The sequence below is a fragment of the Calonectris borealis genome, chromosome 2, assembly GCF_964195595.1.
Source record: "Calonectris borealis chromosome 2, bCalBor7.hap1.2, whole genome shotgun sequence".
In the NCBI taxonomy this organism is placed as follows: Eukaryota; Metazoa; Chordata; class Aves; order Procellariiformes; family Procellariidae; genus Calonectris; species Calonectris borealis.
The window spans coordinates 41,938,759-41,958,331 of NC_134313.1; the positions used below are offsets into that span (position 1 = coordinate 41,938,759).

Consider the following 19,573-nt stretch of genomic DNA (forward strand, 5'->3'; position numbering starts at 1 on the left):
ATAACCCGCTCCCTGGGGCAGCTGTTGACACTAGAATAAATAAAGCCCATTGTAAATAAATGATGAATGACATCTTTACGCCCACCATCTGCTGGTGTAAAGGTTGTTGGAAGGCCAAGGATGCAGATTTTATCCGTTATATCATAAACTGCAGCCAGCTTTCAACAGTCTTCAGATGGAATTCTTTCAGTAATCATTTTATTATGAAAAAACAGAAAATGGTTCTGAATTCAATTTTACACAATTCTGCTCCACAGTTAATCAATTTCCTCTGTACTTGATAAATAATGCTTGTCAAACAGCTACAGGATGCAAGAGTCATCTTCATATGCACTGGTGAAAAACTTCAGAGATCCTACATAAATTAGATTGTTCTTTTGAGCATGTTTTTTTAAGTGCTGAGATTTTTACGGAATACTTTTCTGTGAGAACTCAGTCCTGAAAAATAAATATTCATAGTTGCAGACCTTGAGCTCCCCATGCTCATGTTTTTCAGAAGTGCTATCTAGCACCTGACAGTTGTTAGAAGAAACATTTACTTCTAATATTTAGTAATAACAGAAGCTTTAGCATAATTCAAAGATAACACAGAACAGTATTAAGAAACACTAATATTAATGCTGGAAAAAACCCTATATGCAGTAAGATAGTTATCTGCAGAACTATAGGAAATTACCCTGATTCAAAACCATGAAAAGCAAGAATGAAATATTTATCAAATACAAGCTACCCTTCAGCCCTACCTACAAAATTAGTGTACAGAGAACTTTCTCATCTCACAGTTACTGTACTTTTCTTAATATAAGGTCTTCTTGGATTCAAGAAGAACTTGATCTAGATTCTGTCATTGAAAAAGAACAGTAGCACAACAAGTTTCGACATGTTCAGTCTTCAGAAAGCATCTTTACCTTCCAGAATAATCAGTTACTTCAGTTTAAGAAAACACTTTCTCTTAGCCATTCCAGTGGAAAAAGTTACAAAAGACAGACAATATATTTAATAGTTTCAACACGATTAGAATACACTAGTGTTGCACTTGGCCAAGAGTCCAAGTGCATCTTTACGTAAACTGAGGTAATAGAATACAGACAATCTGCTAGAATGCACCAAGGAATAATAAAAAACCAAGTTTTTAGCAGAATACTTGGTTCCCTACCCAGAAGCTCCACTAAGCTCTACAACTTTTTCTTCGTGTGGTGATTCACTCAAGTGCATGGCACATGCATAAAACATTTTCCTCCTAAGTAGACAACAGAGAAGTTGTTACCTGTGTATTCCATGTACTGCCTAAAATCATACATGAAGTGGACTTAGCCTACCACATTAAGATTGCCTATTTCACCTTCATAAATTCCACCCTGACACATGAAATTGTTTGTCTCCCTAAGTAAATTAATTATGGTCAACCAAGATTGTTAGAAGTTCTAACAGATCTTACAAGAATGTAAGAATTTTGAGATCTTACAAGAATCATCTACTTAGAACTAAGTTCGATATCCAAATCCTGAAAATACTGTAACATTTTTAATTGTGTCTCACTTGCCCATGATGCAATTTGAATATCATTGCCTGAAGGAATGACTGGGGAAAGGGTGGAAAAGTGTTACCCCTCCTTCACCAAAGATACAATCTTCCATATAGCAATAATGAATTTTTGCTTACATATACCAATAGACAACACAAATTGAATTCCCTTTGAATTCAGAAGAAAATTGAGTTTCTTTAAAGAAACTCCATGATATTTACATTTATATAATATATATTTTTATATTATATATAAAATAATAAGAAACACTATGTATCATTTATTGACTATTTTAACACTATCATTCTGAATGAGAGATCTAGAAGGTCAATATAGCAGGGTTAGGCATATAAAATATAATCCACAGCTTTTTTTTTTTAGTATCATTATTACTTTAAGCATTTTTCATCTGACAATTTGCTCCCTGCCCCCCTCCTTTTTTTTTCCAAGGGGAACAAGCTGTTTCACAGAAGACAAAACCAAAAAAGCATAGGCTATTAGCCAAAACCGATTTTTTTTAAAAAAATACAAGTGTGTTATAAACGTACTTTATCAGTCTTGCAAAGTAGGACCAACCCAAGTTTAGCTACTTGCTACAAGGAGCAACAGATAGAAGTGGCAGTATGGAAGCTCAGTATAAATTAAAAACAGCTTTGATACCACAGAAAAGCCCTTTATCTTAAGTGGAATTAACATTGCTCTTACCATCCTTTCCATGTTCCCCCAAAATCCAGCACTTCCTTTATTTTTTCTCTTCTATATTAAAAAGGTTTTTCATAGAATTACAGAATGGCTGAGGTGGGAAGGGATCTCTGGAGGTCACCTGTTCCAACTCCCCTGGCTCAAGCAGGGCCACTCAGAGCTGGTTGCCCAGGTCCGCGTTTAGATGGCTTTTTAAGATCTCCAAGGATGGAGACTCCACAACCTCTCTGGGCAACCTGTGCCAGTGCTCAGTGTCGGGGGGCGCATGGGGAACAGTAGTGGCAGTAAGCCACTAAACAAATGTTAAACAGGGTATTTCCCAAGGCCATATTACATCTAGTCTAGGCAACACAAGCCTTTGCTCCGAGGCAACCCATGGTTATATCCACTTTCAGAGTTACACTGCAGTGGAAGTGGGAAGATGGAAGATTTTTTTGGTAACAGATAGACCATGACAGCTATTTCACATGTAGAAATTCTAGCTCAGAGAAGGCTGTCTACAGAAACCAATAAATGCATACTGAACAGGCCTGAACATGCATCCTCTCTCCTCAGAGAAAAAGGTGCTAGCTCTGACGTGAGTAGTTCACTAATCATGAAAAAGCGTGGGCCTCAGATAAACAAGTGATGTTTTAAGTGCCACATAACATTCTTTTTGGCCGTTTTCTGGACTGTAAACTTTTACAGTTCATATCATATTTGTTAACAAAAACAAACTTTCTGATATGAGAGACTTATATAATCATAGTTCTAGGAGTTACAGGCCTTCAAAATAGTACAAAAATCTTCATTCCTGTTTAGCTGTAGAACTGCATGGACATATATCCCATGTGCTTCTCTAAATATACCTCGGTATAGAGACCAAAACGCAATTTCAAAATAATGATGTAAGCAGAACATGAAGCATTATCAATCACCTTAGGTCACTAAGATACACTGAGATTTAGGGCCTGCACTAAAGTTTTCAGGAACATTTAAGGTATGTAACTGTGTTACCATTGACACAGTATCTGTGGCACATTTGAGAAAAGACTCCAAGCGTTACTGTTCCTGTAGGAAATCCTGGTGTCATTTCCAAGTGTGTGGTAGTCACATAGGTGTCAGTTGCAAAATGTGCAGGCAAGTCTTTGCTATCAAAAAGCGTTTCGTGCAAGTTCCTCAACTGCCTATTTTTGAATCTACAAACTGGGAGGAGGGGAAGAGAAGAGCCATAATGCAGTACAAGAAAGTAGTTAGATAATGAAATAGGGTCCACAACAGTGCAACTCCCCAGAAAAGAGTCCATTAATGTTACTGAATTCTCTATTCTCAGTGCTGAAGAATTTAGAAAGCTTCTTCAAGGACAAACTTATCTGAGCACATCCCAGCAGGCCTTCAACATCCAAGCTGACCAATAGTTTTTATTAGGAGGAAACTTTATAGTATACATGTACATGAAAATGAGAAACTATAATGCACCATAGGTAGCAACTCTAGACTCCTTCACTCTTAGAAGGGGCATACATGTGTGGTATGTTCAAACCCGGTGACAGAACACCTCATTCACACTGGGAATTATTACTCATTTAAACTAGTTTACACTTTTGTAAGCTGTATAGAAAGCTAAAAAGACATCCAAGAAACAACCAACTCACACAACTGTCACACTACCTATGACAACTGCCATTTGGGAACTACTCCACAAAGTTGATCCCTGGAACAAAATGTTCCATAAAGAGAGAGGAGCAATACATACCTTTGAATATAGTTTTGAAAGTTAGAAATAAATTAACAGCCTTCTAGTCACATGGCAACTTGTTTATACAAATGCATTAATCTTTCCTGCAATCTTGTCTCTACTCCAGAATAAAAAGAATTTTAAGGTGATTTATTAGCATGTAGTACAAAGAATAGGCACAAAAGTTGTATAAAAATAAAAAAACCCCACCCCTGCTGCTTTCCAGCAGAGACGGTCCTGAACAAGAACAGAACTAAAGATGCTTGTGAAGAGGAATCCATAACAATTTAAGAAAGTGTCAGAATTTATGTGGAGGATTCAGCCAAGTTACATGTTGCTTCAGAATAACCCTGTCATCTTACTAAGAACTGAAATTTCAAGAGGACTAAAGATCCCCAAGGGTGAAACCGTACATATGTCTAAATACAGATCATTTGTACATATGCCTTTTCTTCTGATGTTGTAGAATGCATGCCGTTTAGACATCCAAAGCAATTCCCAACACATCAGAGAAACAGAAAGCTTTAGCCCTCCATTTGAAGTGCCCTTATGATTTATTTCAGGTTATAAATATATTTGAAACCTTTAGGTTTTAAGTAGCTACCGTCACTAAAATGGGAGTTCCACTATGGACAAAAGGAAGTGATTCACCCTCCTTCCATCTAAGGCCTTATCCTAAGCAAAGGCTTGCTCTACTATTGTAGAAAGCCACAGATAAACTGATAAGAAATCTACAACTAGTCAGAAAATAAAATACCAATAATACAGTATTTCAATAACCAAACACATTTAAGTACGTGACAAAGGTTTGTGAACACTAAGCTGTAAGTTGTATCAAGTTACCTTAGCTTCCTAAAGTGCCATCATGGATGTGAACAATAACTTAGCTACTGGCACCAAAGTTCAGATAATGGTCCTATTACACAAACTGCAATAGGAATAACTATTAAATGGACAAATTCCCCCCTCACGATCCATGAATCCAGAAATAAGTTAATGCTCCCGCATAGCAGCAAACACAGTCTGTGAACTGATGATCAAACTAGTTTCAGGAATCAAAATAGATCCTCTGCAAGTTCTTGATGTTACTTCACAGCAGTAAAACAGAGGGCCATGAGCACTGGGTCATCATAACTCAAGCTGTAAGATGTAGCCCCATTCTTGCAGGTACAATGGTTAAAGAGTCAAATTAGTAAAAATTCAGTAGAAGAATTCACCAACTGCCCACGAACATAAAAATAACTAGTTATTTTTACTTTAACTACAAAGCAAGTAGAAAATATCATGGAGTAGACAATTAGTAAAGAACTTTAGGGGGTGAGCGCTACATCCTAGCAATTGTCAATATCACTAAGATTAAATGAATATTCATTTAATGAATTAAGGGAACTTTATTTGGTTCTACTAGATCCAAGTCGTTTGCAAATACATGAAAAATAACTGAATTTCCAAGAAGGATTAGTATATTCAGAATATCTGAAAGTGGACGGACAAGTCACACTATGGTTTTAGGGAAGAGACATGCCTTCAACAATTATGCCTTATGTCTTGCACAAATGCGCTTTTTTTGTGCAAGCTCTCAACAACTAGAAAACACTGTCAATTTGATTAGAAAGCTTGCTTGTATTGAAACCAAGAAATTACTTGAAATTATCTTCTAAAAAAGATGATTTCAGATATTTGTCTTGCTCAGACTAAGGTGTTATAGAAACTTAATAATGAATAAAAATAAACATTTTTTATCACAGATTTCCATGAAATGGAGCAGAAATAGATATTAAAAAATTATTGTATTTAAATACATAGGAAATATTCTCATTCATATCAATTTAATTTAGAGAACATAGGTAGTATTACTGAGCACCATCACTGATCTCTTCCCCTGCAGTGTCTGAGAGAACTTAAATTCCCTCTTTCAACTACTGCTTACTTTTGCTGAACAACGACGACTTGTTAGTAACAGTCAATACAATACAGAACATCCCCCTCAACAACAAAATGAAGGCTAATGAGTCGGCCTGGTAACAAGCCCAGTATCTCTCTACAACAATGACATTTTTCTGAGGAGAAGCAATTTTAGTATTTCTCAGTGTTACACTGCCACAAGACAACCAACCTCATCTACACAGCTTGCTTAAACTCACAAAGCTTAATAGCTCCCAGAACAGTCATTTTGATCCTTACCGGCTTCTGTTGACCACTTTTAGTTCCCTAGTGTCAGTTACTTTTGTAACTGACACTAACTCAAATACCACACTTCCGCAAAAGAGTAGCTTAACTTCTCAAAGTAGGCAATTATCAACTAACCAGTTTTGACAAAAATATTTCTCAGTCTATTCAACTATTGAAAACCATTACTAAGATTAAAAGACACAGGAAAGGAAATAATCTAGAGGCTAAAGATAGACCAGACAAATTAACAATTTGGTCCAATACCTGCACTTCCCTTGACTGACCTAAATGCATCAGAAAGGAAAAGTGAAACCCAAGGACTCACAGACCTAAAAACCCAGGCATGCCACAGCACACATAGCAAGCAAGCTTGCAGAGCCCAGCAGTGGGGAGATCAGGAGCAGCCTGCAGCTGGGAGAGAACAACAGGACACACTATTTGCTGGTGTAGACATACGAACAGCAGTAGAGCCAAGACTGCAACACCTAACACTAAGTATGCAAGGACCACACTGAATATTTTTCATGGAATGTGGGGTTTTCTTGTTGTTGGTGGTGTTTCGCATGCAGTTTTTTGGTTCTTTTTTTGTTATTGTTGGTTTTTGTTTGGGGTTTTTTTTGTGTGTGTGTGTGTTCCTTTTTTTTTTTTTTTGGCACCAGACTAGTTTTACTAAACTACCAGCTCACAGGACCAAATACTGGATTAAAATTTCTAATGAGCATCCGTGCATTGCTTGAGCGTATCTTCCAGTTCAGCCTCATCTGAAAGGAATTCAGTTTGCGTACTCCCACACGAAAACCAGACTGCAGTAAGCAGAGCTAACTTCTGTAACACACTCCTGATCCAAACTAAGATGCCAATGAAAAAGTCAAATATTCTTGAGTTATGATACAAGAAGAGCACAGAAATGGATCTCACAGACATGCAACAGTGTTAGCTTCAGCTGCCCCTGTAAGTTACGACATACTCCTGCAGCGAGGCATGCTCTAGGTTCCATATATTCCCATTGTTAAGATACTCCTTTCCGTGGAGCTGCAGTGATCTGCTGAAGGCAGCACAAACTGAGCATCGCTGCATAGAAATATCTGGCCAGAAAAATCTGAATTAAAGTGCTTGATTCTCTTAAGAAAGCAGGTCCTGATTCCTTGTTAACCAGTCAAAACAAATCTTATCCAGTTCTCCACTTCTTATGTCTCTGCTCAAGATGCTGAATTAAAAGCAGGTATGTAAGGCTAGCACTAGATCAGAGAAGTGCTGGTGCTGTGACACTCAGTAAGCACCAACTGAAAACATAAATGCTTCATGTGTTTCCTTAACCACAGGTGTAAAACAAACTTTCTCTTATCAAGCAGAAATTGTTACAGCTTAATAAATATGGAGATAGCATCAGTAACAGCTAGTAGTTTTTGCTAACAGAAAAAGAAACTCAGGAAATACTCAACCCAGATACACAATACAGACATGGTAACCTTGGTCATTACAGACATCTTTGTGTACCTTAACATTCTTAAATAAAACATCTCTTGACAATTACCTCATCATATTTCTTATCTTGCTATTCCTTCAATACCTTTGCACCCAAGATCAGAACTGAGACAGTGGAATTCAGATATGCTTACAAGCCAAGACTGGATTAGAATAGAAATATCCTGTGTTTTAAAAATCAGATTGTATACAGTTAAAATTTTAACTATAGCCAATATATTAAGTCATTCATTGCTTACAATTTATAAATTATTAACTACAACACAAGCATACAATCTACTCAGTGTATGAATGCTTTTAATGAAAATTTTTAATTTATGTATGATACAGTTAAGAAGCTAGCCAGATAAAATCCCTACCCAAAAACAGTTTGTAAGTTATCACCAAAAGCAATTCTGTTGAAATTTTGGTTATCGGACACATTGCAAGCATTCAAGAAACCAAACACTGCAAAGAGCTACTGAGTCAGAGGCACTAAGAAAAACACAATCTACTCAAAAATCGTTGAAGTTCACTTGGATACAAGAAGCAGATAACAGCACAGTAACAAAATCAGTTCAAAAGCCAATGAAAGACGTGGTTGCATTGGTAGTAAAATTAGTAATTTTGCCTACAGAGAATCTGTCCCAATTTTATGAAACAAGGACTAATGTAGATACGTTCTCATGTAGTCACACTACATACTAAAAGTCTGCTTCTGAAGCTCCTGTTTATGCAGAGATTTGCTTGTCTTTTGAACTTAAAACTGATCAGCCACCTTGGTAGTCAGCAATCCACAGTTATAACAGTAAAAATGCCCAGGGCAGAAAAAGTCTGAAGTAAGCACAATCCAACCATATTCTTCTATACCTTTTCATGGAGAACTTCCAAGGAGGCACAGGTGTTAGATGCCATTTCAAATAATGAACTTGTAAAATAAGTAAGGTACTTTAGACCTTACCTACGAAGTTAGCTAAAATATTGCATTTGTTTACATTTTTATATATACACGCATGTATGTAGGCATGCATATACGACTATATCTCCCTGCGTTGATTTGCTATGCCAAAAAGAGCACATCCGTGAGGCTATGGCTCGTGTATCTGTCCGTTTCTAAAGGTATCCTAAAATGCTTTTGGGAAAGGAAATAGCCAGCCCTGCCTTAGGGAAGAGTTAAGCACATTTGAAAGACATAGCTATCACTATAAGCATCTTAAAGCTGTTGCATCACAAAAAATGTAGACATTGAGGCTGACTGCTCTATGGTAAAGTGATTGACAAGAAGAAAACAGCTGTCTTTGCTAATTTATGTTCTTAACCTGAATGCCCTCAAAAGTCAAAGTCTGGATTTTGGTAGGCTTTTCGAAACTTTAAGCTTTTACCAGTCCCTTCTTGATTGTCTGGAGTATTTACTATCTTCATGATTACAGTGAACTTGAGTTCTTAAGTTGTCTTCTACGAAAACAGTGAGCCATATCTTTTCTTCTACATTGGAAATGCAAACATTTCCTCTAAAGAATTCTTGATTAAAGCTAGTAGACACACCACAATTTCCCAACAGGATGTTGTATTAACCAGACCTTGCATGAATGCACAGAGAAAGACTATTTAGAGAAATTAAGTTCTTAATAATATAGAAAACTTTCACAAAAAAGTGAGGCAGTGTGAATTCCAGTCTTACAAATCTGACAAAGTATTACCTGAGGAAGTAAAGTTACAGTACAAACAGCAGAAATTTGCACTGTTTTAAGAATACATCACACTAAAAAAGGAAATTTTAGCAAATTTTTAATCTTCATAGAAACCAAAGAAAGCTGCAAGACAAAGTACATACTCTTACATGGGTGCTGATGATACAGAGCTTAACCAGAACAAAGGGAAAGCTAGTGGGGCTATATGTTTAAATAATTTCTATGATTTGTTACTTACCGTATCCCATATCTGAAGCTTTATCTGTTTTCCATCAATAGTTATCATTCGAGCCCCAAATTCTACACCTGAATAGATTTTACAAAAGATTACATTATTAGCATATATCAGAAAGAAGAATGTCAAGTACTATGAAAGCAAGAACGTAAGTTTAAGTTAACTCAACACTGTATTTGTAGGAAACAATCTCTTTCACAATCTGCTTTTAGTTAATTTTCCAGCTGCTTGAAAGAGCCGGAAAGTTTTCCAGAAGGAAGAAAAAACTGTTACTTTCCAAGTGCTTTAAAAAATGATTAATTAGAGCAAGTGTCAAGGAAGTATTTCCTACAAAGTTTTCCAAACCATTTAGTAGCTCTAGATCAGAGGGAGAAAAACATGTCCATTTGAATGCAAACAGGAAATTGAGGAGTCACAGTTATTTTAATACTCTACCAATGATAGACTGCTGAAGCCAGTTTAGAAGAAATTAAACCTACAATTCTTTATCAAAAAATATTCTATTAAGTGAGCATACAAATTTCACCTTCAACGAGATAAATTTTATTACTGTATTAATTAAAACTCATCTGCCTTTATGAAAAAAGTGCTTCCAAAATTCTAGCTATTTAAAGATCAAATTTAATAACCGAGGGATATTAAATAAACAAAAGGAATTTCTTCAGTGGAAAAATTCAGCCTTTTGTACAGTCTTTTAAAGCAATTTTAAGATTATTAACAGTAAATTAAGCACAAATTGAGGCTATTACTACAGTAGTTAAAATTTGACAAATGCCTAGAGATAGTGGACATATTTAAAGGCTATGAAGTTTCCATTAATCTATGCTTCATATATCCATTATTTCAGAAAAAAAAAGATCTGGTAGCTTAAGTTTTGTCTAAAATTGATAACTGTCTAGATTTGGACTGAAGTCTTCCAATTAAGCAGCCCTGATTTGAAGTATTCCAAACGTCTCTTCAAAAGCTTGTTTAGAATATTTGGGGGGGCAGCATTGCTTTCTGCAGAATGACTTTTGGGGAAGGGGACAGGGAGGAACCACTCTCCCCCAACACAGGATATAGGAGCCAAATAAAAGTCATGGGCCAAAGAACATTGTGCTCTCTTTAGCATCCAAATTACTTGCAGTAACTGTATGTAAACAAGTTGAAAGAATGGAGTGGGGGGGGGGGGGGGAGGGCAGAAAGGAGGAAGCAGGTGAATGACAATGCTCTCTGTTGATTGCAAAGCCAGGGGAAGGTCCTTGGACTACCACAAGTGTCAACGCTGCAGGTATTACTTGATCTCAAAATAGAGCTGCCAATTTAAATCCAGCAATCACCCTAAATGTTTAGTTTCTACACATAACCCTATAGAAAAATTAAAAGAATATTTATCCTGTTCCATCAAAATATCTGCTGAGAGAAAATTCTGAATTTGGAACAACACACACAGTTTGATGGTAAGTTTGTTCTCTTAAAGAAGGAATAGAAGCTGTTCAGGTTTTACAGCAAGGGCATTTCCTAAGGGCAATGGGCAAACCAAAGAGAATATTTACCGTGGCTTTTGTCACCCATATCTACCTACAAATGTTGTGGGGTTTTTTTTTTTTTCAGTTGGGTTTTTGAGTGTGTGTTTGGGTTTTGTTGGTTGGGTTTGTTTTTTTTTTTTTGTTTGGCTCTCCTCCCTGCCTCCTTCATTTCTTTTAATAACAGATACTTAAATTCCCAAATGAAAAATAAACTGAGACAGTCGTTGCATTGTAAGCTCTTTTAGAGTACACTATTACAATTATGCACAATTCTGAATGTAGCTCAAAGACAGAAAAATACCTGCTTCTATGTATTCTAGCTATCTTTCCTCACCGCCCCCACCCCCCCCATCTTGTTTTCATTAGAGGTAAGGTTTCTCTCTGAATTTCTTAAACCTTAGAGATAACATTCTAGGCTAGCTATACTAAAATTTGGGGCTGAATTCTGCACAACTCTAGATGAAATGTCTTTTTTCCACGTGTCCAATTTCAGTTTCCTTTCTCCTCTCCCGAGTTGCTTACAGCAGGAATAGAATCTGCACTCCCATACGCTAAAATCATTGTATTACATTGAAAAAAAGTTAGGCTATGTAACACATGCCTTTTTATTCAATCTACAGGTTCTCAGGAGTTTTAACATCAGTTGGCATTAAGTAACATCAACCCATCCCATCTCGCCCTGCATGGGCATTCCTATAACTTTGAATCCATGTTCTTTATTTATCTCTTTATTTATTTATCTGTCTTTCTAAATCTGTTTGGGTACTAGGGAGCAGCATTCTCCTGGCCAAAATACACACACACGCCCTATCAGTTAAGCAAAAGGAGGCTGCTTCCAGCCTATGCCCCTTCTTCCCCTTTCTAAGCAGCTTCCCATGCTCCATTCCCACATCCCTCATTACGTTGCTATCTAGGTTCACCTTCTCATCCCACTAGCTTCAGTTTCTGCTCCCAGATTTCAGCTAGCTATATGCCAGGCAAAGAACTAGCACTACAACCACCCTGCTGAGGTGAAGCTGTTTCCCACAGCCTATTAGTTTGCTGATGTGACAGGGCTGCCAAAGGCATAAGTGATATATATGGTGTCATATATTTGGCAAGACTAAAGAAGAAAAGATGACAATAACTCATGCTTCCCTAAAGAACTCAGGCTCTTTATTCAGTCAGCCTATCTGCTGCCAAGACCTCAGAAATATTTGAAAACTGATGTTAGCCTAAGAATTTGAATTATATCAGACAGCCACACACAAGGTGTGGGAGGACTGTCAAACGAGAAAGGGAAGCCATAACCAAACCACCTGATACATTCTGTTACATGAAGAATATTTGTTTATATTTCAAGCGTCTATTTCAGTACTCCCAAACACAGGAAGCCTACCTATTCCAGGGCACAAACTAAAAATAGAGACTAGGGATACATTTTGTGCAAGGCTCATCATGATTAGAGGTGATAGGTTCCTTGAAATAACACCAAGAACAAGTTCAAAGGTTCTGCAACCTTATCAGAGGCTAGCATCTGTTATGCTTAACATTGAAACTGATCTGAAGACTAAGCTTGCCTACAGAAGAATTTATTCCTATACTATTCCTCATATTTTGTGTGGAAAGATAAAGAAAAGTTTGTATCATTTACTGTAGTTAGATCAGAAGCAATGCATTCTGTTAACATGTATTCATTTCCCCTAGTATCAATAACAAATTATATCAAACATAAATGGTCCACATCCAGTTGAGGAGTCAGGAAGAAACCCCCTTGTCCCTTCCAAACAGTGAATACCTTCACACTTCAATCCTTCTCTATCCAGAAGTTAGTCTTCCCAAATAGTAAATTAGTTTATTCACCTTTCAGGTTAACTTTGTTTTAGTTTATCTGTAACTTATCTTCAAGGTTCTGTGGCCAGGCTAATATTCTGTTCCCTAGTGAAAAATCTGCCATTTGCATCACCATCAATGCATTTCAAGCTTGACCAATTCTGCTTCCATGTCCAGTTTTTAGCTTTTCTGAAGAGACAGCTGAGATACTATAGCTATGAATTTTTTAAATTGTTTCAGATTGTACCTCCCCAATAAGAAAAAAGGCCTCCACTTGGCTTTATTAGCTAAGAAATATTCATCAGCTAAAGATTCACTGCTACCTTAATACAGCACAAATCCTACATTACTGCAGCACAACAAATTCATAAATGCATGCTGAGGCACCCTAGCTGCTTAACCATTAGCATTGCAGGGGACAAAAGAGACCTACCAATAGTGAGATCGTGGACTGGTTGAAACCGCTTGTCTGTAAACTGTAACAATAAACATGATTTCCCAACACCTAAAAAAAAGAAAGAAATTTTAAGCAAATTAAAAAAAAAATCTGTTAAGAACCCATAGAAATTAATTTAAGTGAATGGTATATATTGTTTAAAATTCATTACTAGAACTTGAGATACTAGGTTTTACCTACTTCGAAGTGTATGCAACTCTTTCATAACATAACAGCTTTTAAAAGTTCCAGAAACATTAGAGTCAAAGCAGTTATTTTCAAAAATTGAACAAAAATTAATTCTTCTTTTGAAAAAGTAGTTCTGCCTTTAAAATTGAGCAGAAAAGTTTCCTAACAGACCTTCCAAGTATCATTTCACATCCTCTCTCCACAGCAACTACAGGTCTTGCTGCTCCTCACAACCCTACGTCTGCTTCCCCTTCAGTACGTTCAGCTTTCTTCCAAGCTAACTAGATCCTCAATAGCACCTCACTCCCACCTATCTCCTAATTTATCAGCTGAAATAACAGCAGTATACATATGGCTGCTTACAACCACTATGTGTTACTGCCCACTGGTTCCCAATATGCCCAAAAATAGTCCAAGCAGAATTGGCAACAACTGAGTTCACATTACAGCCAGACAGACAACACAAACATTGTCCCTCTCAGATATCCTGATTTCAGACCCAAATGGGTTAACTACTTCACATTACATGGACACTGTATGGTGTCACAATGGTCAGCAAAAGGGCAATTTCTTCTGTTCACGAAAGCACAGAAAAGCAAAAGTTAATGCAGTCAATAGGAATACTCAAACTACCTAGGTTTATAAACTTTATATTTATAAACTAGATTTATAATACTTTTTACGGTTAATTTTTCCTTGTTCTTTTACTTGGAGGGGTCATTCTTCCCATTCTGCTCAGTCAAATTTCGTATTTTCAGCCTTTTAAAACTTGACAGTCATACATTTGGTTTACATACATTTAAACTCTGAACTATATCACATAACATATAATACTGCAGCATCCAAGTTCCCGCTGTACTTTGCTTTATCTGTCCAGCAAGATAAGGTTACTTTAGCCACATACTAGAGGTCAGCAACAACTGATCAGGAGTGACAGATCTGATAATAAAAAACAGCAAACAAAGGGATAAGGAAAAGAACCATACTGCAAGACACAAGATGCGCATACTAGAGGTTCGCATGTAGTGACATTGATCTTTCTACTACTAAATTCAGCATTCTCAAAGCTTTTTAGTATGGTTTAATGAGGAATCAAAGCCTATATGGTTGTAATCACTGCCCACTTGCCATTTTGGTCTTAAAAGCTAAGTGGCCAGTTTCAATCACGTCTAACAGAAACAGGGGACTTGCATTTAATTTTGTCACAAAATGAGTTGTGACAAATTGATGATACTCTGAGATTAATATCCCAAGCAATGCAGAAATTCCAGCAGCCTAAGCCAGTTGTTGGTGCTGCTATCCCTACTCTCTTCCCTACAGCATGTTTGTGCCCCTTTCTCCATATTGCTTCAGAACTCATCTAAACCATTTCAGTTGTCTGCTGGGTTAGCATGCTAACCTGACAAGTAGAGTGACAAAGTAAACAGAAATGGCTTCATGCAGGGTCAGACAAGCACGAGAGTTAGTTCAAATGAGGGAAGAGAAATGCAGCAGCCAGCAGATCAACAGCTTAGAGTGGCATGGAACTACAGCCCAAGGCAAAGTTTGCAGCATTAGCCTTTACAGGTCTCTCTTCTGTAGCTCTCTGGCTTATGACAGCAAGCTGTCAGAACACAACAGCTTGGAAGCAGGTATAGATTTTATTCAACAAAATGAGTGGACATAAGAGAAATGGATGAGGAATGGGGGAGAGCGCTGGAGGTAAGAAAGAAACAGGGAGAAGACAGGCAGAATACTGGAGCTGTAGGGACAGAGAACACAAATCTCTACGGAACCTTAAAATATTAAAATTATTCTACTCCCAAAACACTGTTTACATACACAGATAATTTTTATACCACTAATGAAATACAGCTGCCCCATCACAGAACATAATCACCATCCCACTTACAAAAAACAACCTATAAATCACACCAGAAATAGAATGTGGAATAGCTTTTGCCATTAACTTTACAAAGTGATTTCATATCATTGGATAAATGAGAACCTCAAAATTATCCAATATTCCTGCACAAATCTGACAAACATTAGAAAAATATTTCAAAATCTAATCAACAAAGTGACACACATTAGGTGTCCCAGCACTAGTTCTCAAGCGGCAATCTGATATTTCTTCTTCTTTTAAGGCTGGTGACCAGCTTGTTGGTTCAGGAGAACATACAAACACTAGCATCAGCACAGTGAAGATGACAGACAAGCACAGCCACTTTGATACAAGCCCCGTCTCAAATGGGTACAAGATGACTGCACCTCTAGTTACTTCTATGTATCAGGCCTTTCAGAAGCAGACTGACAGCTGTAGTGCCTGTTAAGTTTAGGTTATAATCCATTTTAGATAGTACTTATAAATATTTTATTGCCTACATTTAATAGTAATATTTTGTTTTAATTTTATAGTTTTAAGACATTGCAAGTTTGTAACAGGAAAGTTCCTACAAGAATAGCTTGTGGCCTATTCACTTCCAGAGCCTGCGTGGACTGTGCTATCATAGACACAGCCAGGAACCTGCATCAGGAACAGGAGGAGCTATATATGAAGTCCTGAGCAGTTTATCACCTTGTGGCATAAACAGATGCTGCAAAGATCAATTAACAGTTGCATGGCAGCTAATTCCATGGCATCCAAATGGTTTAAAGTAACTACACTGGTTAACTCTAAGAGCAAAGTGGCAGTTTACCGGGTATCTCATTCACTTAGCACTGTAAATCTTATACCTTGAAATGAGGCAGACACTCTCGGAAAAGTAGTTGAGCATGTGTTATGATAGTCAATTGTAGAACCGAAAAAAGAAATTCAGTTATTTATTAACTCATTCTCCATTTTACTGCCACAATTACTTTAATATAGCTTCAGATAAACCACCCCCAGAGAAAAAAATCTTAGTATCTTGAAACAAGAAATGAGCAGAGCTTGGATACACTTCACCAACAAACACAGTAAACAAAAGCTCTTGCTTAGAACAAATTAAAGCAATGGATTATGTGCTCAGAGGGGAGATGCCTGTTCTAGAAGTCCTTCATCACTTCTTAGTACCCAAACAGTCATGGCAAGTGGAACTTGTGCTACAGTAGTTTCACCTTCCAGCTCTGAATTCCAAACTGTCAGCCTGAGTTGGTTCTCCAAATTCGTCTGCCTCCCTTAACAGTTTCCTCTATCTGGGTGCCACTCTGCAATCAATTTCCCTAGGCAAAGCATTGCCAGAGCTTTGCTATTGTCCACCTTGGCCCAGCCACGCTCCAACACCTCCCTTCCTTATATCAACACAAGTGTTCAGTTCGCTGCTCGGCAAGCCAGAACAGCTAAGTGGTAAGCTAACCTCTCCCTTCTCACTCATAAGGTTATGCAATGAGCTAAACCAAGAAATGGATCCAGCATAAAACAGTCACCCAAAACACTAGCCGCGCACGAGACTAGGGCTACAAAATACATAGCAAAGGGAAGCGTTGTTCTTCTCATAGCAGGCTGCACTCATGGCAATTAAAAAAGCAGCTCTGGAACCATAGCACAGGTGATGATAGAACTAAGACAGGTAAATGGCTTTTGCTAAGAAAGCTGACTTGCATCCTCCTCCCCTTCCAGCTCCTGTGATTCCCTGTGAATAGGGCAAGGAAAGTTCAGTTGTCAGCTGCAAAGTCAGAGGTGCACTACTGTCAACATGAGGAAAACTTCCAGGCTTTTCTTACCACTAGACGAAACTCATCAGTGCTCCTTCCACTGATGCTTGAGAGTCTTAGAAAGCTGATCTGGCTCAAAACTAAAAATGCCTCAAAAAACGGGGGGGGGAGGGCGGGAGGGGCACGCTAAGATCATTTCCTTACTTGTTCACATAAGCATCACTATAGCCCAAGAAAAGTGACAGAGGAAAAGAACTGCAGTAGTAGTCAACCTGGGTACCAAAACTGAATCCTGAAGACCAATCTCTTCAGTTAATCTGCTAGCTGCCTCTGATGGGTAGACTCACTCCTTCCCACACAGTTCCACCTCCTTACTCAAAATGGCTCTTACGCTTTTCTGACCGTACCTGCTATTTGTTCGGTTTTGTTTTTTAAATCACCTTTGTGAGCTGAACTGCCTCTCTGAAGGATCAGACAAGTGCTGATGCTGACAGCTAAAAAGCAGAAGTTCATAGCTGAGACAAGGAGTGGTAACCAGCTCCACCCATTTTGGCAGCAGATAAACATTGGCTTAACTCAGCCATCTCACAGAACTGTATTTTTCTTGCTGCTTCACAAGACAGAGTGATCAATCAGCTCACCACCCACAGAGATGAAGACCTACTCCCCCTTTGATATCTTGCTATCACCAATCCTCCTAGGTCCAGTTTCCTCTCTTGAAAGTACTCCAGACCTGGGTAAGCACTTCCCTGGGCCAACTTAGCCAATTCAGCCACCAAGCAAAAATTTAACCCAAAAAGTAGGTAGTTTTCTACTGCGTTAGCAGGTTAATTCAGCTCATGGTAGACTACTGAAGTCGCCACAAGGTAAAGGGAGCAAGACCTCTTTTCACGTGTAATCAACTATGTCAGCTTGGAAGCCCCAATATCGACTGAGCTGAAACAAGCTTCCTGCTTCTCTTACCTCCCTTTAGAAAACAAACAAAACCAAATCTTTAAATAGGCTAAGGATGGTCTCAAACAACGGACAAGTCTCAAATAACATAGATTTTTAAAACTGACTCAGATTTAAAACAGGTACTAAAATAGTACAAATGACACAAGATACATACCGCTAACCTGGCTTATGAGCTACTTCTGAATTTCCTAGTAGTCTGCACAGCTTCTAGATGTTTCATAAGCCCTTTTCTTATCACAGGCCACAGCTCATTCCCTCTCTCCTTCCTTTCCAACCACAGCATCTTTATGCAACTCAGCAAAGTGCAATATTACCCTTTCACAGGCCTAAGCATAATGAGACATTAACCTAAAGCAAAGATTTTTCTTAAGCTCTTTTCAGCCAGTTATCTGTTACTCATAACCGTCACCAAATGGGCAAATTTTATTTAAATTAATAGGGAGGACAAACTACAAAATTCCAAACTGCCAGTTACAGAGCAAAGGGACTTCACATACCAATTATGGCATGGACAAGAAGGGAAGAAAAATAACAAAATACTTCACAATGGCTACACAAGTTTGGGAAAAGTAATGTCATAAAAATGGCTTTTTAACTCTTAAAAGATTCAGCTTCAACACTTAAATAAATAAACATTGCTGTAAATTATTTACAACAGCATATCTGAAGCCAATGATGTAAGTTTTCCTTTCTACACAAAAATTAGTGCAGACCTACGAACTGAAAGGAGCTGTTCAGCTTTATCACATTTCATTTAATATGGCACTACACAAGTGCTAACTCTGCAGGTTTTAAAAATAAATAAATAAAAATTCTTTCCAAACAAAATTAAACTACATGAGTCTGTAGAAAACCTCTTCGTGTCCTGGATGATCACAAAAGACTTAGAAAACTGCCAGCCATTCATAATAAAATGGTTTTAGTCAAGGTGGGGGCGGGGGAGGTGTTTGTTGTTTTGGGGGGGGGGAGTTAATTAAAGGTTAGAATTCATAGAATCATAAAGGTTGGAAAAGACCTCTAAGATCATCCAGTCCAACCATCAACCCAACACCACCATGCCCACTAAACCATGTCCCTAAGCGCCTCATCTACACGTCTTTTAAATACTGCCAGGGATGGTGACTCAACCACTTCCCTGGGCAGCCTGTTCCAAGGCCTGACCACTCTTTCAGTAAAGAAATTTCTCCTAATGTCCAGTCTAAACCTCCCTTGGCGCAACTTGAGGCCATTTCCTCTCGTCCTATCGCTAGTTACTTGGCAGAAGAGACCAACACCCACCTCGCTACAACCTCCCTTCAGGTAGTTGTAGAGCGTGATGAGGTCTCCCCTCAGCCTCCTCTTCTCCAGGCTAAACAACCCCAGTTCCCTCAGCCGCTCCTCATAAGACTTGTGCTCCAGGCCCTTCACCAGCTTCGTTGCCCTCCTCTGGACACGCTCCAGCACCTCCATGTCTCTCTTGTAGTGAGGGGCCCAAAACTGAACACAGGATTCGAGGTGCAGCCTCACCAGTGCCGAGTACAGGGGCACGATCACCTCCCTAGTCCTGCTGG

General features: G+C 38.2%; 1 protein-coding gene across 3 annotated transcripts in view; it reads right to left on the reverse strand.

The window, feature by feature from the left end:
• RAB2A (RAB2A, member RAS oncogene family) overlaps nt 1–19,573 on the reverse strand; it is a 48,138-nt gene that overhangs the window by 22,080 nt on the left and 6,485 nt on the right. For all 3 annotated transcript variants that reach the window (XM_075141781.1, XM_075141780.1, XM_075141782.1), the window contains 2 exons: nt 13,260–13,331; nt 9,510–9,577 (listed from right to left, as the gene is read on the reverse strand). In XM_075141781.1, coding sequence (XP_074997882.1) covers nt 9,510–9,577; nt 13,260–13,331 — 140 coding nt within the window. The remainder of the gene's footprint in view (nt 1–9,509; nt 9,578–13,259; nt 13,332–19,573) is intronic.